The 22,860-nt window shown below is 39.2% G+C and overlaps 1 protein-coding gene across 1 annotated transcript in view; it reads right to left on the bottom strand.

The window, feature by feature from the left end:
- The window catches only part of LOC128059925 (glycerophosphodiester phosphodiesterase domain-containing protein 4-like), a 93,681-nt gene extending 72,920 nt beyond the window's left edge, over nt 1-20,761 (bottom strand). The window contains exons 1-4 of the mRNA XM_052652174.1: nt 20,579-20,761; nt 18,287-18,390; nt 7,258-7,351; nt 2,146-2,205 (exon numbers count right to left, since the gene is read on the bottom strand). Coding sequence (XP_052508134.1) covers nt 2,146-2,205; nt 7,258-7,351; nt 18,287-18,390; nt 20,579-20,761 — 441 coding nt within the window. The remainder of the gene's footprint in view (nt 1-2,145; nt 2,206-7,257; nt 7,352-18,286; nt 18,391-20,578) is intronic.
- Nucleotides 20,762-22,860: the final 2,099 nt, after the last annotated feature.

The raw sequence follows: 22,860 nt of genomic DNA on the forward strand, positions 1-22,860 counted from the left end.
ATGCTAGACAAGGAGAAAATAAAGTGATATTAAACCAGGCTGAATTTATTGATACATGTGCACTTACCAGAGATTCTAAATTCAGTGTATCAGCATTCAGGTATTATGCATCTCAGAGTGGTTCTGTTTGTGTATCTGAAACCTTGGCTCAATAGTTCAGTTCAGTTCAGTCACTCAGTCATGTCCGACTCTTTGCAACCCCATGAACTGCGGCACACCAGGCCTCCCTGTCCATCACCAACTTCCAGAGTTTGCCCAAACTCATGTCCGTTGAGTCAGTGATGCCATCCAACCATCTCATCCTCTTTCGCCCCCTTCTCCTCCTGCTCTCAATCTTACCCAGCATCAGGGTCTTTTCAAGTGAGTCAGCTCTTCGCATCAGGTGGCCAAAGCACTGGAGTTTCAGCTCAATAGTAGCCCATACTTTATAAAATTGGGACACCAGCAATTTCTTAGTGTAATATGGAAGAAAGAATCTAATGACTTATTGAGAAAAGGTTACTGGAATGCTGTTAATATCACCTATGATGAGCTAAGCCACTCTATATCATGCTCTATGGGAGGTCTCAGAGGACACTGAGAAACACATTGGTAAGGAAAGTGTCAGCATCCTTGAAAAGCACTGTAGTGGCCATCCTTTATGCCTGGATAAAGGTGAGAAGTGCTGCCATTGAAACTGGCTTCCTGAGTTCAAAGGCAATGATGAGATTCTGCTAGGCAGATGCCAAGTAGCAGCACTCACTGACAGAGACAACGTAAGCATGGTTTCTGTAATACACACAAGCCTGGAATAGTAATTAGAATGGTTTAACCCATAAATTCTCTTGGTAGTGACTAACTGCTCATGGTGTCCCAACTCCAAAACCCATAGGATCTCAGTAAGGCCTATATGTTCACTCTTCAATTTCCTGTTTCCCTGTATGATCTTGCGATTTCAATTTCCATTCATTCTAACTCTTAAATTTGCATTTTCAGTTCATCCTTCCCTTTTGAGTAAAAGGAAATTTAAGGGGACCACTCAGAGTTTGACATGTTCCTGGATTTTAGGAAATACAAGGAATGGTATCAAAGCCATACCTGAAAGCCTATAAATAGCAAGGGGCTGTGCTAGAGATGCTCAAGCCCATGGCAGAACAAAATGAGGAAGGAAATGAGCTGCATGTTAGAAATGAGCTGCATGTCTTCAGATGTTGGGTCAGTGATACCTGCTTCCTCAGACCAGATATGGATCCTTTGTTACTGACAGTAAATTTTTATTTATTTATTTTTTTAATTAAATTTTTGCTTGTATATTATTTTTGTTTCCTTATGACTGAAATATGAACATTATATTAGAGAAATACATGTTGATTATATCTCAATAAAATGGTAAAATAAATAAGAAGTACATTGCTTTTAAATATGTACACTAAAAGTAGAATATAATTAGTTTTTTTTAAATTTTTATTTTTACTTTATTTTACTTTACAATACTGTATTGGTTTTGCCATACATTGTTTATTTTTAAAAATTTTATTAGAATATAGTTGCTTTACAAGGTTGTGTTAGTTTCTATTGTACACCAAAGGGAATCAGCTGTATGTATACAAATATCCCCACTTTTTTGGATTTCCTTTCCATTTAGGTTACAACAAGGTCTGACTCTTTGTGACCCGATGGACTGCAGTCCACCAGTATTCTTCAGGCAAGAATACTGGAGTGGGCTGCCATGCCCTCCTCCAGGGGATCTTCTTGACCTAGAAGTTGAACCTGCGTCTCCTGTGTCTCCTGCATTGCAGAATTCTTTACCGCTGAGCCATCCGGAAAGCTCGGTCTACTACAGTAAACTAAAATTCTTAATGACTGAAATAAGAAAGTTCTGTGACTATAAAGGACTGGGAAAACAATGGAGTTTGCACAGGATTTTATGGGAATGGGAAGAACAGAATCACAGAATGAGTTTAACATGGAGTAGTGAGAAAAAATAAAGTTTGGGTTCAGCTTGGTCAGTAAGCCAGTTCCACATGTTAGAAACTGAATGATTTCAGTTGAGACAGTGTAAGCAGGTCTCTTGTTTCTAAGGGAGACAAAGAAAGGGAGGCTCTGTATTTAACACTTAGTGCCAGTCCTTGTTTCAGATCTCCTATGAAGATTCAGATGTCCTACCTTATGATACCAGTGCAGGTATAGTTCATTTTTTTCCCAACACAACAAAAATCCAAATACCTGAAAAAAAAAAAAAAAAAAAACAATGAAAGAGAAAAAACCAAGATGCTACCCAGAACTGAACTCAAAATTCCTTTCACAGTCTGGCATTTCATTCACTCTTTGCTACACCTGCCCTGTTCATCATCTAAGAGTTTGCCATGCTGTTCCTCTGCCTAAAAAGCTCTCCCTCCCCATGCCATGGACCCATCAAACACAGTTCATGTGTTACTTCCTAGCTGTAACTTTCACCAGCAATCCAGAGAGAATTTATTATCTTCTCTTGGATTTTGTAACAATCAGTACACTGATATCCTTCCCGAGTTTCTACCAATTTTCCTTTCTGTGTGATGGAGCTTATTCCTGGTATTAGGTAGAGACACTAGTGAGAGAACAGAGGTCATGGGCCAGCCCTTCCAAAGGTCATTTAAAAGCTCTTTTTTGGGATTTTATTGGTGGTTCAGTGGTTAAGAATCTACCTTGTGATGCAAGGGTTTGATCTCTTTCTGGGGAACTAAGATACCACATGCAGAGAAGCAACTTAACCAATACGCCACAACTAGAGAGTCCATACACATCAATGAAAGACCTTGAACTATGCAACCAAGACCGAAAGACAGCCAAATAAATAGTTTTTTTTTTTTTTAAAAGCTCTTCTTTGAGGAACCAGTGCCATTGTTACAACTGTTAACCACTGCTGTTAACATTGGTATTAGTCAATAAACCTTAATTAGGTTTGAATCTATGTAATCACCAAGTCACAGACTGAAAACTGGAGTCTTCAGATTCCTAGGTTATTAAGGAGAGTTTGAATGCATAAGGCAATCACCTTTTTATCAAAATAATTCTATGGATATGATTCTATTTGTACTTTGGTGGTGGTTTAGTTGTTAAGTTGTGCACAACTCTTATGACCCCATGGACTATAGCCACCAGTCTCCTCTATCCATGGGATGTTCTAAGCAAGAATACTGAAGTGGGTTGCCATTTCATTCTCTAGGGGATGTTTCTAACCCACGGATCAAATTTGGGTCTTCTGCATTGCAGGCTGATTCTTTACTGACTGAGTCACCAGGCCATTTATTTGTACATTACCAAACCCTATAAACAGTTTCACAAGATGGTCAACACCGAAATCAGACTGATTATATTCTTTGCAGCCAAAGATGGAGAAGCTCTATACAGTCAGCAAAAACAAGACCGGGAGCTGACTGTGGCTCAGATCATGAACTCATTATTGCCAAATTCAGACTTAAATTGAAGAAAGTAGGGAAAACCACTAGACCATTCAGGTATGACCTAAATCAAATCCCTTATGATTATACAGTGGAAGTGAGAAATAGATTTAAGGGACTAGATCTGATAGATAGAGTGCCTGAAGAACTATGGACAGAGGTTCGTGACATTGTACAGGAGACAGGGATCAAGACCATCCCCAAGGAAAAGAAATGCAAAAAAGCAAAATGGCTGCCTGGGGAGGCCTTACAAATAGCTGTGAAAAGAAGAGAAGTGAAAAGCAAAGGAGAAAAGGAAAGCTATAAGCATCTGAAAGCAGACTTTCAAAGAATAGCAAGAAGAGATAAGAAAGCCTTCCTCAGCAATCAATGCAAAGAAATAAGAGGAAAAGAACAGAATGGGAAAGACTAGAGATCTCTTCAAGAAAATTAGAGATACCAAGGGAACATTTCATGCAAAGATGGGCTCGATAAAGGACAGAAATGGTCTGGACCTAACAGAAGCAGAAGATGTTAAGAGAGGTGGCAAGAACGGAAGAACTGTACAAAAAAGATCTTCCCAACCCAGATAATCACGATGGTGTGATCACTCACCTAGAGCCAGACATCCTGGAATGTGAAGTCAAGTGGACCTTAGAAAGCATCACACGATCAAAGCTAGTGGAGGTGATGGAATTCCAGTTGAGCTATTTCAAATCCGGAAAGATGATGCTGTGAAAGTGCTGCACTCAACATGCCAGCAAATTTGGAAAACTCAGCAGTGGCTACAGGACTGGAAAAGGTCAATTTTCATTCCAATCCCAAAGAAAGGCAATGCCAAAGAATGCTCAAACTACTGCCCAATTGCACTCATCTGACATGCTAGTAAAGTAATGCTCAAAATTCTCCAAGCCAGGCTTCAGCAATATGTGAACCGTGAACTTCCTGATGTTCAAGCTGGTTTTAGAAAAGGCAGAGGAACCAGAGATCAAATTGCCAACATCTTCTGGATCATGGAAAAAGCAAGAGAGTTCCAAAAAAACATCTATTTCTGCTTTATTGACTATGCCAAAGCCTTTGACTGTGTGGATCACAATAAACTGGAAAATTCTGAAAGAGATGGGGATACCAGACCACCTGACCTGCCTCTTGAGAAACCTGTATGCAGGTCAGGAAGCAACAGTTAGAACTGGACATGGAACAACAGACTGGTTTCAAATAGGAAAAGGAGTATGTCAAGGCTGTCTATTGTCACCCTGCTTATTTAACTTATATGCAGAGCACATCATGAGAAATGCTGGGCTGGAGGAAGCACAAGCTGGAATCAAGATTGCCAGGAGAAATATCAATAACCTCAGATATGCAGATGACACCACCGTTATGGCAGAAAGTGAAGAGGAACTAAAAAGCCTCTTGATGAAAATGAAAGAGGAGAGTAAAAAAGTTGGCTTAAAGCTCAACATTCAGAAAATGAAGATCATGGCATCTGGTCCCATTACTTCATATCAAATAGATGGGGAAACAGTGGAAACAGTGTCAGACTTTATTTTGGGGGGGTTCCAAAATCACTGCAGATGGGGATTGCAGCCATGAAATTAAAAGACGCTTACTCCTTGGAAGGAAAGTTATGAGCAACCTAGATAGCATATTGAAAAGCAGAGACATTACTTTGCCAACAAAGGTCTGTCTAGTCAGGCTATGTTTTTTCCAGTGGTCAGGTATGAATGTGAGAGTTGGACTGTGAAGAAAGCTGAGCACTGAAGAATTGATGCATTTGAACTGTAGTGTTGGAGGACTCTTGAGAGTTCCTTGGACTGCAAGGAGATCCAACCAGTCCATTCTGAAGGAGATCAGCCCTGGGATTTCTTTGGAAGGAATGATGCTGAAGCTGAAACTCCAGTACTTTGGCCACCTCATGCGAAGAGTTGACTCATTGGAAAAGACTCTGATGCTGGGAGGGATTGAGGGCAGAAGGAGAAGGGGACGACCGAGGATGAGATGGCTTGATGGCATCACCGACTCGATGGATGTGAGTTGAGTGAACTCCGGGAGTTGGTGATGGACAGGGAGGCCTGGTGTGCTGTGATTCATGGGGTCGCAAAGAGTCGGACACGACTGAGCGACTGAACTGAACTGAAGCCCTATAGAATATCAGTAAATATTATGATAATTCTCATTTGAACCAAGAAATTGAGGCTTAGAAGAGTTATGTGACTTGGTCAAGGTTACAAAATAACTTTAAGCAGAAACAGAATCTAGGTCTCCTCCCTTGTTGCCAGTGTATCCAAAAACAGGGAGGGTAGAGGAGAAGCCTATTAAAAAACACATGGCTTATCGGACAATGGAAGTCCATCTTAGTTTTATTTTGATCATGTATGAGAGTAGTATAAGTCGGTGGCCAGATTCTTGTCCCAAATACATCATTCATCTGCATTTTTCTCATTAAATAGAAAATTTCTAACTAATTTCTGTCTACAGACACCCTTCACACAATGCCTTTCAAAATGATAATCCTATAGAATCTGATTTATATCAAGTATCTTAGCCTACTCTTTAGGCCTTACAAAATCTATCACAAGTCTATTGTTTTAACCATATTCCCCATTTTTCTTCACTATCCCCTACATGCTAACAGTACTGATTCTTCCCTCTTATCTACTCAAACTCCATATATCTCTGTCTTACTGACTTTGTCATGATGTTGCCATGGTCTGGACTTTCTTCTGCACTCCCATAAACACGTGTCTAAATCCAACATCCTTTCAAGGCCACCATCCTTTCTGCCACCTCCTCCAAGAAGTTTCACTTAATCCTCTTGACTGAAAGTTACCTCTTCCTTCTCAGAACCCATGCTGAACTTTATTTAGGCCTTCTAATGACAATTATAATGCTCTGTCTGCGTTGGTTATTTTTGTCTAGGACTTACTTCCCTACTAGATTCTAAACTCATTGAATTAAGGACTATTGTAACTTTATTTCTCATACCTCTGTCTTTGGAGTGCCCTGAATAAATACAGAAACTGCACGTCTTTGATCTCTGTAACCTCAGTACTTATGGCTCATACAATAGTCAATATATTTTGCTGAAAGAAAAGTTAATGCAAATGTCAACTGATTTGGGAGTTGGGTTTTTTTAGTATCAGAAAAGAAATCAGTGGGGACAAGAAATTATGAAATCAGAGAAAGATATACATGTCCTACGTGTAAGTGGGTACCGAAAAACTCCAGTAACCTAAACATTAGTCTCCCATAAATGTTCCACTTCTACAGATTCCGCTACTGGTTGGCCTCAGTTTCTCATACTACATGACACTACTATGTCTGGTGGGAATTTCTCAGACTACATATACTACTATGTCAGGAAACAGGCAGGGTCTCTACTGTGTAAAGACACTTGCTAAAATAAATGTACTTTGCACCTGGACTAGGGGACTAGCACTGCACAGTATAGCAGATGTAACACGCTAGATAATTTGTAAGGCCCAGAAAGATTGATTCTCAGGAGATGCGCTATGAAACGAATAGTTAAATGTGTAAAAGTACTGCCATGTGAAGGTGTTAGCATCTAAGATGACAATACTGAGTGAACCAGAAAATAAGCCACGAAACAGAGGAAGAGAAAAAGTATGTCCTGCCTCCTTTTCAAAGGGTCAAAGTAGAAAGACATACCTTCTAAAAGCACAAGCCTTTTCCCCCACAATCTATCCTTCCTCCCTGACACTCAAGGGGCTGATATAAACCCAAACTCTGCTAAGAGTGATCTGAGGGCTCCCACACCAATTGGGAACCATACCACAGACAAGAGCACCTCATGAGGCTACTCGAGAAGGGGGTGGGAGAAATGGGAAACATTACTCACCACCAGCATTGTTGTGTAGGCAGCCAGGATCCCAAGGACACTCAGCAAGACAAGGGACCAAAAGAACCAAATTCTTGAACCTAGGAAAACAACCCTGCAAAAATATGTTTCAATTCCTAAAATACATAAATTAGTAGCATCTGTGTCAAGGATAAGGGATAAGACTGGACTAGATGAGACATAAGAAAACAGGGGCTAAGAAGAAAAGCAATTTGGGAATAGATACCCTTTGGGGATATTTATTTGAGAAGTTTTAAGTCTGTTCTATAGACAATTATGTACTCTAATGGGGTTCTGCGTGAATTGTATGGCTTTTAAAAGCTATTTAGAGTACTATTAGAATTAGAATACTATTTAGAATACTCAAAAGCTTTGTACTCAGTAAAAAAAAAATATAGAAATTCTGGAATGTCAAAAGAGGAAAAGTCATCTGTAAATTCACTGCTTTCACATAGCTAATACTTTTCATTTCAGCAAATTTTTTTATCCATATAAATATATGTTTTCTTACATAACAGCAAGCCACCATATTAATGTCTATAGTCTGTGTAAGAGCTCTGGACTCTAACATCTCTGGTTTTTTTTGTGTGTCTAAAGTAGTTTATGAGATAAAACTGCTAATAAATTGATTTCTTAAACAAAGTTATAATTGCACAAGCCTCTTAGATAGCATCACCCACCAGAGGGGCAGACAGCAGGAACAAGAAGAACTACAATTCTGCAGCCTTTGGAATAGAAACCACAATCACAAAACAACAAGAAAAAATTGAAACAGCAGAGGATTATGTCCCAGATGAAGAATAAGATAAAACTCCAGAAAAACAACTAAGTGAAGTGGAGAGAGGCAAGCTTTCAGAAAAAGAGTTAAGAATACTGACAGTGAAGATGATCCAGGATTCAGAAAAAGAATGGAGGCAAGGATTGAAAAGATGTAAGAACTGTTTAATAAAGACCAAGAAGAACTAAAGAACATACACACATAGATGAACAATGGCTGAAATGAAAAATACACTAGAAAGGATCAGTAGCAAAATAAGTGAGGCAAAAGAATGGATACTTGGTCTGGAAGACACAGTGGTGGAAATCACTGTTGCAGAACAGAAGAAAAAGAATGAAAAGAAATGAAGACAGTCTAAGAAACCTCTGAGACAACATTAAATTCACCAACATTCACATGATAGGGGTCCTAGAAGGAAGAGACAGAAAGGACTTGAAAAATTATTTGAAGAGATAATAGTTGAAAACTTCCCTAACATGGGAAAGGAAATAGTCACTAAAGTTCAGGAAATGCAGAAACTCAGGCAGGATATAAACACAAGGATGAGCATGACAAGACACATAGTAGTCAAATTCACAAAAATTAAAGACAAAGAAAAAATATCAAAAGCAATGAGGCAAAAGTGACCAATTACATGCAACAGAATCCCCAGAATGTTATCAGTTGATTGCTCAGCAGAAACTCTGCAGGCCAGAAGGGAGTGGCACAATAAATTCAAAGTGATGAAAGGGAAGAACCTACAAACAAGAATACTCTACACAGCAAAGCTCTCATTCAGAATCGACAGAGAAATCGAAAGTTTTACAGTCAAGCAAAAGCTAAGAGAATTCAGCACCACTAGACTAGCAAATGTTAACAGAATTTCTCTAGGCAAGAAAAAGACCAGCAACTTAATACAACCTTATACATATACAGACTACTGTATCAAAACCTCAAGGAAACAGCACAACCCAAAACTAATTAGATGTGTGCATGTGTACACACACACACACACACACACACAAGGAATCCAAACACAGCACTATAAACTTAGTCATCAACCATAAGAAAATAGAACAAAAGAGGAAGGAAAGAAAATTAAGACCTAGAAAAACAAATCCAAAACAATTAAGAAAATGGCAGTAGAATCATACATATCAGTAATTAACTTAAATGTAAATGTATTAAATGCTCCAATCAAAAGACATACACTAGCTGAATGGATACATAAAAGACCCATATACATGCTGTCTACGAGAAACCCACTTCATAGCTAGGAACACATTCAGACTGAAAGTGAGGGGATAGAAAAAATATTCCATGCAAATGGAAATCAAAAGAAAGTTGGAGTAGCGATACTCACATTAGGCAAAATAGACTTTAACATAAAGACTGTTACAATGGACAAAGAAGAACACTACATAGTGATCAAGGGATCAATCCAAGACGCAGCTTTTATAACAATTGTAATTATATATACACCCAACATAGGAGCACCCCAATATATAAGACAAATATTAAGGGCCACAAATAGACAGATCGATAGTAGCACAATAATTGTGGAGGATGTTAACACCCCAGTTTTATCAATGGACAGATCATCCAGACAGAAGATCAATAAGCAAACACAAGCCTTATGTAACATATTAGACCAGATACACTTAGTTGATATTTATAAAGTGTGTGTTGTTGTATTTAAGTCTTTGTGAGCTCATGGACTGTAATCCCCTAGGCTCCTCTGTCCATGGAATTTTCCAGGCAAGAATACTGGAGTGAGTTGCCATTTCCTACTCCAGGGGATCTTGCCACCCAGGGATTGAACCTATGTCTCTTGCTTTGGCAGGCAGATTCTTTACCACTGTGCCACCTGAGAAGCTGGTATTTATAAAGCTTTCCATCCAGAAGCAGCAGAACACAAATTCTTCTCAAATACACATGGAACATTCTCCATGACTGACCACATGCTGGGCCACAAAACAAGAGTTGGTAAACTTCAGTTCAGTTCAGTAGCTCAGTCGTGTCTGACTCTTTGTGACCCCATGAATCACAGCACACCAGGCCTCCCTGTCCATCACCAACTCCCGGAGTTCACTCAGGCTCACATCCATTGAGTCAGTGATGCCATCCAGCCATCTCATCCTCGGTCGTCCCCTTCTCCTCCTGCCCTCAATCCCTCCCAGCATCAGAGTCTTTTCCAATGAGTCAACTCTTCTCAGGAGGTGGCCAAAGTACTGGAGTTTCAGCTTCAGCATCATTCCTTCCAAAGAAATCCCAGGGCTGATCTCCTTCAGAATGGACTGGTTGGATCCCCTTGCAGTCCAAGGGACTCTCAAGAGTCTTCTCCAACACCACAGTTCAAAAGCATCAATTCTTCAGCACTCAGCCTTCTTCACAGTCCAACTCTCACATCCATACATGACCACAGGAAAAACCATACCCTTGACTAGATGGACCTTTGTTGGCAAAGTAATGTCTCTGCTTTTCAATACGTTATCTAGGTTGGTCATAACTTTCCTTCCAAGGAGTAAGCGTCTTTTAATTTCATGGCTGCAGTCACCATCTGCAGTGATTTTGGAGCCCCCAAAAATAAAGTCTGATACTGTTTCCACTGTTTCCCCATCTATTTCCCATGAAGTGATGGGACCAGCTGCCATGATCTTCGTTTTCTGAATGTTGAGCTTTAAGCCAACTTTTTCACTCTCCACTTTCACTTTCATCAAGAGGCTTTTTAGTTCCTCTTCACTTTCTGCAATAAGGGTGGTGTCATCTGCATATCTGAGGTTATTGATATTTCTCCTGGCAATCTTGATTCCAGCTTGTGCTTCCTCCAGCCCAGCGTTTCTCATGATGTACTCTGCATATAAGTTAAATAAGCAGGGTGACAATATACAGCCTTGACATACTCCTTTTCCTATTTGGAACCAGTCTGTTGTTCCATGTCCAGTTCTAACTGTTGCTTCCTGACCTGCATACAAGTTTCTCAAGAGGCAGGTCAGGTGATCTGGTATTCCCATCTCTTTCAGAATTTTCCATAGTTTATTGTGATCCACACAGTCAAAGGCTTTGGCATAGTCAATAAAGCAGAAATAGATGTTTTTCTGGAACTCTCTTGCTTTTCCCATGATCCAGTGGATGCTGGCAATTTGATCTCTGGTTCCTCTGCCTTTTCTAAAACCAGCTTGAACATCAGGAAGTTCACGGTTCATGTATTGCTGAAGCCTGGCTTGGAGAATTTTGAGCATTACTTTACTAGTGTGTGAGATGAGTGCAACTGTGTGGTAGTTTGAGCATTCTTTGGCATTGCCTTTCTTTGGGATTGGAATGAAAACTGACCTTTTCCAGTCCTGTAGCCACTGCTGAGTTTTCCAAATTTGCTGGCATATTGAGTGCAGCACTTTCACAGCATCATCTTTCAGGATTTGAAATAGCTCAACTGGAATTCCATCACCTCCAGTAGCTTTGTTCATAGTGATGCTTTCTAAGGCCCACTTGACTTCACATTCCAGGATGTCTGGCTCTGGATGAGTGATCACACCATTGTCATTACCTTGCCCATGAAGATCTTTTTTGTACAGTTCTTCCGTGTATTCTTGCCACCTCTTCTTAATATCTTCTGCTTCTGTTAGGTCCATTACATTTCTGTCCTTTATCGAGCCCATCTTTGCATGAAATGTTCCCTTGTTATCTCTAATTTTCTTGAAGAGATCTCTAGTCTTTCCCATTCTGTTCTTTTCCTCTATTTCTTTGCATTGATCGCTGAAGTAAACTTAGGAAAACTGAAATCATATAAAGCATCCTTTCCAAGCACAACTCTATGAGATGAAAAGTAAACTACATGAAAAAAGTATAAAAAACAAAAACACTTAGAGGCTAAATAGTATACTACTAAACAATCAATGGAGCACTGAAAAATTAAAGAAGTAATAAAAAGAAAACCTAGAGACAGACGACAATGAAACATAATGACCCGGAACCTATGAGATGCAGCAAAAGCTATTCTACCAGGAAAGTGTATATCAATACAATCTTACCTCAGGAAACAAGAAAAATCACAAATAAACAACCTAACGTTGTAAAAAAATAACTAAAGAGCAAGAAAACCTGAAATTAGTAAAAGGAAAGAAACCATAAAGAGCACAATAGATATAAATGAAATAGAAACAAACAAACAAACAAAAAACAATAGCAAAGATCAATGAAACTAGAAGCTGTTTCCTTGAAAAGATAAACAAAATTAAAAACATTTGGCTAGACTCATCAAGAAAAATGGGAGAGGACTCAAATCATTCACATTAGAAATGAAAAATATGAGGTTACAACAGAGATCACAGAAATACACAGGATCATAAGAGACTACTATAAGCAATTATACATCCCCTCAAATAGACAACTTGGAAGAAATGGACAAACTCTTAGAAAGGTACGACCTTCCAAGCCTGAAACAGGAAGAGATAGAAAATATGAACAGACCAGTCATACGTACTGACATGGACAGTGTGATCAAAGGTCTTTCAAGAAAAAAAGTCTAGGACCAAATGGCTTCCTGGGCAAATTCCATCAAAGGTTTAGAGAAGAGTTAACATCTATCCTCATGAAACTATTCCAAAGAAACTGGAGAAGCAGGAATACTCCCAAACTTATTCTATGAGGCTACCAGCACCCTGGTACAAAAACCAGACAAAGATATCATGGAAAAGAAAACTATAGGTCAATAACTGTGATGAATATAGATGCAAAAATCCTCAACAATATTCTAGCAAACTGAAACCAACAGCAAATTCAAAGGATCATACATCATTATCAAGTAGCATTTATCCCAGGGATACAAGGATTCTTTAATATGTACAAATCAATCAGTGTGATACACCACATCAACAAGTTAAAGAGTAAAAACCATAAGATCATCTCAATAGATGCAGAAAAGCTTTTGAAAAAAATTCAGTAGCCATACACAATAAAAACTCTCCAGGAAGTGGGCATAGGTGGAATATATCTCAATATAATAAAGGCTATATATGACAAACCCACGGTTAACATCATATTCAACAATGAAAAGGTGAAAGCATTTCCTCTAAGATCAGGAGCAAGACAAGGATGTCCACTCTCACCAGTTTTAGTCAACATAATTTTGAAAGTCTTAGCCATGGCATTCAGAGAAGATAAAGAAATAAAATGAATTCAACCTGAAAAAGAAGAAGTAAAACTGTCACTGCATATGAGAAGATATTATAAGTAGAATACCCTAAAGATGCTACCACAAAGCTACTAGAGCTCATTAATGAATTTGGTACAGTTGCAGGATACAAAATTAACTCTATTACATTCCTATATATTAACAACAAAAAATCAGAGAAAGAAACAAATCCATTTACCATCACATCAAAAGGAATAAAATATGTAGGTATAAATCTACCTAAGGAAGCAAAAGACCTGAACTCTGAAAACCATAAGTCACTGATGAAAGAAACTGAAGATGGAAAGATGTACCATGTTCTTGGATTGGCAGAATCAATATTGTCAAAATGAGTTATACCATTAAGGCAATCAATAGACTCAATACAGTCCATATGAAAACATGAATGCCACTTTTCACAGAACTAGAACAACAAAAAAATTAAAACATGTATGGAAACACAAAAGACCCTGAGTAACCAAACCAAACACTGGAAAGAAAAATGGAGCTGAAGGAATCAGGCTCCTTGACTTCACACTATATTACAAAGTTACAGTACTCAAAATAGTACTGGCACAAAGTATGGTACTGTCACATAGACAGAAATATAGATCAATAAAACAGGATGGAAAAAACAGAAGTAAACTCACATGTGCTAAGTCATGTCTGACTCTTTTTGTGACCCTATAGACTGTAGCCAGCCAGGTTCCTCTGTCCATGCGATCCTCCAGGCAAGAATACTGGATTGTGTTGCTGTGTCCTCCTCCACAGGATCTTCCCAATCCAGGGACTGAACCTACATCTCTTAGGTCTCCTGCATTGATGGGCAGGTTCTTTACCATGAGTGAAAAAAAGTGAAGTCGCTCAGTCGTGTCCAACTCTTTGCGACCCCATGGACACCAGGCTCCTCTGTCCATAGGATTTTCTAGGCCAGAGTACTGGAGTGGGTTGCCGTTTCCTTCTCCAGGGAACTTCCTGGCCCAGGGATCGAATCCAGGTCTCCCACATTGTAGACAGACACTTTCTGTCTGAGCCACCACTTGATCTTACCATGAGTATCACCTGGGAAACCCAAAACTCAAAACACCTATGATCAACTGATGTATGAAGTAGGCAAGAATACACAAAGGAGAAAATATAGTCTCCTCGATAAATGGTTCTGGGAAAACTGGACAGCTACTTTTAAAAGGTTTAAATTAGAACATTCTTTAACATCATAAACAAAAATAAAATAACAATGGGTTAAAACTTTAAATGTAAGAATAGTGAAAGTGAAAGTGAAGTTGCTCAGTTGTGTCCAACTCTTTGTGACCCCTTGAACTGTAGCCCACCAGGCTCCTCCGTCCATGGAATTTTCCAGGCAAGAGTACTGGAGCAGTTTGCCATTTCCTTCTCCAGGGGATCTTCTCAACCCAGGGATCAAACCCAGGTCTCTCGCACTGCAGGCAGACACTTTACCATCTGAGCCACCAGGGAAGCTCCAAACATAAGAATAGATATTATAAAATTCTTAGAGGAAAACATAGGAAGAACACTCTTTCACATAAATTGCAGCAATACTTTTTTGATACATCTCCTAGAGTAACGGGAAAAAATAAACAAATGGGACCTACTTAAACTCAAAAGCATCTGCATAACAAAGGACACTATTAACAAAATGAAAAGACAACACACGGAAAGGGAGATAATATTTGTAAATTATGTGACTGACAAGGGATTAATCTCCAAAATATACAAACAACTCATGCATCTCAACTGCAAACAAGCAATGCAATATAAAAAATTGGGCAGAAGACCTAAATAGATATTTCTCCAAAGAAAACACAAAGATTGCCAACAAGCACATGAAGAGATGTTCAACACTGTTATTTATTAGAGAAATGAAAGTTAAAATTACAATGAGGTATCACCTCATGCCAATCAGAATGGCCTTTATCAAAAAGTCTACTATTTACAATAGCCAAGACAAGAAAACAACCTTAGTATCCACTGATGACTTAATAAAAATGTGGTATATACATACAAGGGAGTATCATTCAACTATATAAAAAATGCCATTTATGACAACATGGATGGACCCTGACAGCATTATGCTAAGTAAAATCAGTCAGACAGAGAAAGAGATAAATACCACATGACTTCATTTATACGTGAAAAATAAAAACCAACCAACCAAACTCACAGACACAGAGAACAGATTGGTGATTACCAGAGGAGAGGAGTGAGAGGTGGACAAATGGGTGAAAATGGATAAAAAGGTATAAACTTCTAGTTATAGAATAAACATGTCCTGGGGATAAAATGCATATAGCATGGTGACTATAGTTAATAATACAGCATTGTATATTTGAAAGTTGCTAAGAGAATATTTCTTAAAAATTCTCATCACACACAAAAATTGAAACTATGTGTGATGTAGAATTTTAACCAGACTTACTGCAGTGATCATTCCACAATATATAGAAATAGCAAATCATTATGCTGTATGCAGTCCAGGATGCAACAGTTAGAACTGGACATGGAACAACAGACTGGTTCCAAATAGGAAAAGGAGTACGTCAAGGCTGTATATTGTCACCATGCTTATTTAACTTATATGCAGAGTACATCATGAGAAACGCTGGGCTGGAAGAAACACAAGCTGGAATCAAGATTGCCGGGGGAAATATCAATAACCTCAGATATGCAGATGACACCACCCTTATGGCAGAAAGTGAAGAGGAACTAAAAAGCCTCTTGATGAAACTAAAAGAGGAGAGTGACAAAGTTGGCTTAAAGCGCAACATTCAGAAAATGAAGATCATGGCATCTGGTCCCATCACTTCATGGGAAATAGATGGGGAAACAGTGGAAACAGTGTCAGACTTTATTTTTTGGGGCTTCAAAATCACTGCAGATGGTGATTGTAGCCATGAAATTAAAAGACGCTTACTCCTTGGAAGAAAAGTTATGACCAACCTAGATAGTATATTGAAAAGCAGAGACATTACTTTGCCGACTAAGGTCCATCTAGTCAAGGCTATGGTTTTTCCAGTAGTCATGTATGGATGTAAGAGTAGGACTGTGAAGAAGGCTGAGCGCCAAAGAATTGATGCTTTTGAACTGTGGTGTTGGAGAAGACTCTTGAGAGTCCCTTGGACTGCAAGGAGATCCAACCAGTCCATTCTGAAGGAGATCAGCCCTGGGATTTCTTTGGAAGGAGTGATGCTAAAGCTGAAACTCCAGTACTTTGGCCACCTCATGCGAAGAGTTGACTCATTGGAAAAGACTCTGATGCTGGGAGGGATTGGGGGCAGGAGAAGAAGGGGACGACCGAGGATGAGATGGCTGGATGGCATCACTGACTCGATGGATGTGAGTCTGAGTGAACTCCGGGAGATGGTGATGGACAGGGAGGCCTGGCGTGCTGCGATTCACGGGGTTGCAAAGAGCTGGACATGACTGAGCGACTGAACTGAACTGATGCTATAATATATACCTAAAAGAAATGTAATATTGTATTTCAATTACATCTCAATATAAAGTTCTCTAAAACTAGGTAAAATTTTATAAAGAAGTGAAATATTTCTTATTTCCAGTATTGTGGAGAACTTTAGAAATGATCCATAAATAAAGAATGCATATAAATGAGAAAACTAAATCCCACAAGATAAAGGAAGAAAACCAAAAAGAAAATAAATTACTAAAGAAACCAGTTTCAATACCTGGTAAACAAATTAAATAAAAATAAATTTCGTCTACAAAATTAATAAAAATGATTCAAAATTAGAATAGTCAGTGTTCTCAATGGAAGGTTAAAATAGAAAGCCAAAACCTTTATTGTGAGTGGAAACTACTACCTTGTGAGAAATATTTCAGTAACAGGAATAATGAATTTTACTAGTGTTTTATTCTTCTTGACTGAATAATGCCACTTGTGGGAATCTTCTGTAAGACTCTAAGTCAGAACACAAAGATTTCTCTACACTCATGTTCTATAAAAACTAATAATGCTTAACAATAAAAAATAAGTAAGTGCACTACCACCTTACCAGTTGGCTCAATGGGTAAAGAATCTGCCTGCAATGCAGGAGATGCAAGAGACATGGATTTCTCCAGGGGACTTCAGTATTCCTGCCTGGACAATCCCATGGACAGAGGAGCCTGGTGGGCCACAGTCCATGGGGTCGCCTAGAGTTGGACACAACTGAAGCAACTGAGCACGCAAGTGCACTACAGTACCTTCATGTCATGAAAGCCTCTAAAACCATTTAAAGTGATTTTCATTGAGTTTTAATAATTAGTCAAAATGTGTATAGCTATTTTAAATGGGGGAAAAAAGAAAAATTACATATATGGTACAAGCATAATAATATAAAAATAAGCATAGGAAAAAAGACAGAAGTACCCCAAGTGATTGCCACTGTAGAATAAGATAATATTTTCTACTTTTCTGCATTTCTTAATATTTAAAACAACATATTTTACTTCTATAATGGAAAAAGTAAACTGTATTACATTTTTAAAGCCTCATACTAAAAGATACCCCTTTTGCCCTCAAATACCAAGTATTGGTACGCTATATCAGTCAGGCCAGAGAAACTGGAAGAGCTAGGAATAGTTCAGAGTAGGAATCTGGCTAGAAAAGGTGATGAGATGGGACATTGTTTCTGTCTCCAGAGTCTTAGAAAGCCCAGTAAGGAGAGAAGGAAGAAACAGAGGCTGGAGGTGAGGTAGAGACATCAGGGTTCATGGACAGAGATCATGCAACCAGTGTAGGTATCAGTAACCCAGACAGAGAAGCTGAGGAACAAGGTATCAGGGAGTCCTCTGAATAGAAGGACTGCGGGCATGGGAAGCACAGAGAAAGCTTCTCACTGAGCAGATTTGGTCTAAGTGTGAGAGGGAGCATAGGTGGAAGGGAAGTATAGTAGCTGAGGGTGCTGAGCAACCATACCCCTCCCCAGAGTTGTGCCTCCCATCCACTAGCTGTAGAACACCCAATTTTTTTCCACTCTCCCTCTTATGTCACCAGATCTTTTCAGCGTGAAGTAGCATCCATGTGGCTATCAGACCAAAGAACCCTTACTCAATGAAAAATTTAAAAAGGTGAAACTCACCAGTCAAAGCCATTGTATTCATTTGAAGTCTCCACCCACGTAAACAGCAAAGTTACAGACAAGAAAAATGACATAATCAGCCATGGGTAAAATATTCGCTCTCTCTGGGAATAGAAAGAAGGAAGTCTCATTTGGCTCCGTTTATCCATCGTATCTCAGCAACATCTGCTTATACTCCCCAGAGGTCTACATAGTTCCACTGCAGCATTACACTCCCCAGGCTGGAGAGAACACTGTATTCTCTTACCCTTATGGAATTTTGTAAAAGCCTATTTATAACATTACCCTGAACTGGAATCATTTTTGTATAGATTTGTATCTGATGTCATCTGTTTCTTTTTTGAGGAAAAGGAACTTCTGTTACCCTTCTATATATTGCCAGTGTCTATCACAGTGTCTCAACAACCATCTGTTGAATTTATCAACCTCTTCAAGTATCAAATGTTTGTTCATTAGTTGAGTAACATGTTCATTCACAAATTCACATAGTCATTTATCTACCCACATTTTTGGGAAGGGAGGAATTTAGGGAATAAACCACCTCCTTTTTTTTTTTCAGTATCCATTTTATATGAATACAATGCTAGGGACTTCACAAATGATTTTCATTTATTTTATTACTCAATATAGTCGTTTAAGTTAGGTATTGTTAACCTCATTTTCAAGAAGAAAGATCTAAAACTCAGAGAGGTAAGGTAATTGACTCAAGGTCACATAGCTAAGTGGTGGCAGTGGCATTATCCAGATATGTGAGCCCAAAGTCAAGATGGAGAGTGTTTTCATGGAGAAGGTGAACAAACTGATTCTTGAAGACAACCCCATGAACTGAAACCATATCAAATTCAGCCAAGCCAGAGTTGTCAAACCCTGGGAACATTATTGTACCACATGAGAGAGAAATTTTGCCTCCTTGGGATACTGCATCCAAACTATTAAAAATGTACAGAATCTATGCCTTATATAAATTATGTGGCTATTGTGAAGACTAAGGATAAGAAATAAAATGGGAAACATAGAAAGAATACCCCAAAAAGGTGAGAGACCCTACAGGCATTAAGGCACTGCGTCCAGAGTGTAGGAAGATGAAGAGAGCAGGTTTTGACTTAGGTTTATAAGCACTCTCTACATAAAACATGTGTGACCTTTTAAAAACATGTACCAGATAAAGTCACTCCCCTGCTTACAACTCTCCCAGAACTTCCTACTATATCAGAATAATCATCCAAACTGCCTGCCCAAAGGTCCTACATGATTAAGCCTTGCCCACTCCTGACCTCATCCCACTCTGCCATTTCTGAACTCCAGTCATGCTGTTTTTTTGTTTTTTTTTTGTTTGTTTGTTTCTAAACCATGACCAAATCTCTTCCCAGTTCAAGAGTTTTGCATTTCCTGGTTCCTCTGCCTGAAGTATTTTTGCCCCTAGACATACATGGGTGGTCCCAAAGTCTTCACTTAAGAGACTGCTCACGTGACATTGTTTCAAAGCAGTCTTCTCTAACCATGTTTCCATCTACCTAACACATTTTCCTATGCATTGTCTTCAAAGCTCTTATCTCTAGCTGAAACCGCCTTTCTTCATTACTGTTAATGACCTAACTCATCCCACTAGACTGTGATATGCAGGAGAGCCAGAGGCCTTAGTGGTCTTATTCACTATGGCACACATTCAACAAATAATGAATAAATCCATTTCCTTATTTTGATTTTCACTGTTGCCACTCATTTGAAAAGCCTCATTTCCAAGCCTCCACACTGTTTCCAGGATAAAGTTCAAACAGTTTAGTTTGACATAAAGTTACTATACAATCTGGTTAAAATATTCTCCAACTTGATCACTTAACATTTATCACCTAATATGTGTAAATTCAACAATGGAAGTTCATTTTTCACTGACCACCCTACTGTTCTCCTTGGTATCTTAAAATCTTTAGGGACTCTTAACTCCCTACATGGCAGAAATAAAATTCTTTAAACCACACAACATCTGTCCTGCCTCTGTCTCCAGCTTCATTTCCCGTCACTTCTCCATCCATATCCTCTGCTCTACCTAAAATACACTTTATACTAAGCGCTTTACCTCCTCCTCTGATACCACTTCTTTTGCCATCTTCTTTTCTTTAGCTATGATTCTGATCACCTTTCACCTTATAGTTATTTTTGACCCATTACACATGATGCATGACTGTCTGCATAGGCAGACACACACACAGACACAATTATAGCACTTCTTTCAAGGCCCATGTTCCCCATATCTAAAAAAATATGGCCCATCTCCTTCCCATCGCTCTGTACCAAAGAACAGCAGCAGAGTGGACGTCTGGGTTTTTCCCTCTGTTGGGCTTCCCACTTGCAGCTGTAGCAGCCATTAAGGAAAGTCATATAGCATTCATAGTTGAAGTGGCGTTTAACCCATGAATCATTTTCCCTTCTTGCTGTCTCCTCATTCCCAGCCTCAGTCCTGTTAATGTCATCCATGGTTCACCCTTTTGCTGGAATGAGAAGTAAAATAGTTAGGATCCAGAAGCTCCCTCAAATGTCTCCTACCCCACAATTCTATAGAAAAGTCTCCCACATTGCAGGCAGATTCTTTACCCGCTGAGCCACAAGGGGAGCCCAAGAATACTGGAGTGGGTAGCCTATCCCTTCTCCAGGGCATCTTTCTGACCCAGGAATAGAACCAGGATCTCCTGCATTGCAGCCAGATTCTTTACCAACTGAGCTATCAGGGAAGCCCCAACAATGGATAGATCTTTCAAAAGTTTATAATCTAGGGAGATGCACTGGATTTGGTGTAGAAGAGCAGAGCTTCACCCTCTCTTTCCCATGAATTAGCTTAGTATTTACTGCAAATGTTACACTATTCAATGTTTAATTTTCTTACCTCTAAAATGGTACCATATTCTCTGCCCTAGCTAACTAATAGATGCTGAAAATATAAAATTAGATAATAGATATGAATGTGTTTTTAAAACTGTGGTATGCTCATGAAGTAGCTTAAGAATTTAGAAGCATGGGTTAAGTATATGAAAAAATACAATCCTTGACTAATGAGTTAGACATACAAATGCCTTCCCCTTTTCATTCTCACCCCTCACATATGGCATTTTTAAGAGTTAGCCTCAATCAAAAATGATGGAATATTCATAAAAGCAGTTGCTTAAATTAGACGTTTATTTTTGCTTTTGCCAACAAAAATTTGCCCCCAAAAAGGTATAAACAAATTATTGGCATGCTACTTCCCAATGTCATTTGAACCCAGACATCTTCCAGTTTGTTCTTCCATTATAGCACATGGCTCCTTCTCAGGGTACAAAATGGATGTTCAAGCTATATCTATCATTTCAAATTCCAACTATCAGGAAGGAAGAAGGAACAAAGAAGGGTACTCCCCCTTATTTTAAGGACATTTAAGGAAACTGTATGAGACATTTCACTAACAGGGGTTTTCTTACTAGTAAAAAAGGGAAAATAGTTATTGAAAGACATCTAGCTGTCACTCCTGCATTTCCTCGTACCTCTGTGATAGAATAAAGTTCTCAGACAAAGGAACTTCTAGAGAATGTGTGGAATTAGGGGAGTAAAAGAAAAAATTCAATCAAACAACAAAAATTCTTAAAGACTTGATCCAAGACAATAGTCGTTGCCCCTGGAAATTTTCTTTTGTGCCTTTTTGTGTGTGTGTGTGTGTGTGTGTGTGAAAGACAATCTAATGTTGTAGTTAAGAACACGAAGTCTGGACTTCCAATTCAAGATGGCTGAGTAGAAAGATGTGCAATCATCTCTTGTGAGAGCTCCAAAATTGCAACTAGCTGTTGAACAACCATCGACAGGAGGACGCTGGAACCCACCAGAAAAAAAAAAAAAAAAGATACCCCATGTCCAAAGACAAAGAAGAAGCTGCAGTGAAGTGGTAGGAGGGGTGCAATCATGATAAAATAAAATCCTATATCCACCAGGTGGGTGACCCATAAACTGGAGAACAATAATACCAAAGAGCTTCATTGTTGTGAAGGTTCCAAACCCCATGTCAGGCTTCCTAGCCTGGGAATCCAACAAAGGGACTGGGAATACCTAGGGAATCTGGCCTTGAAGTCAGTGGGATTTAATTATAGGACTACCACAGGACTGTGGGAAGCAGAGACTCCAATCATGGACTGCACAACACAATCTTCCACAGGAGACTGAACCAAAACTACCTAATAGTGTTGGAGAGCATCCTGTGGGGGCATGGGTTGGCAAGTGCTCACCAGAGGGATGGGGCCACTAGAGCAGCAGGATGGGAAGGTCCCCCTCAGTGTAAACCCTCTTGGAGTTCACTATTAACCCTACCATAGAGCCCATAGACCCTAGGGCTGGGTCTCCTCAGGACAAACAACTACCAGGGAGGGAGTGTATCTCCAGCCATCAACAGGTAATTGGATTAAGGCTTTTCTGAGCAAGGCTCTGCCCACCAGAGCAAGACCCAGTTTTTCCCATTGCCAGTCCCTCCCCTCAGTCTTACACAAGTGACTTAGTCTCTTCCATCAGAGAGTAGATAGAAGAAACAAGAAGGACAGTCCTGTAGCAGCTAAAAC

Source organism: Budorcas taxicolor, chromosome 15, assembly GCF_023091745.1.
Source record: "Budorcas taxicolor isolate Tak-1 chromosome 15, Takin1.1, whole genome shotgun sequence".
Taxonomy (NCBI): domain Eukaryota; kingdom Metazoa; phylum Chordata; class Mammalia; order Artiodactyla; family Bovidae; genus Budorcas; species Budorcas taxicolor.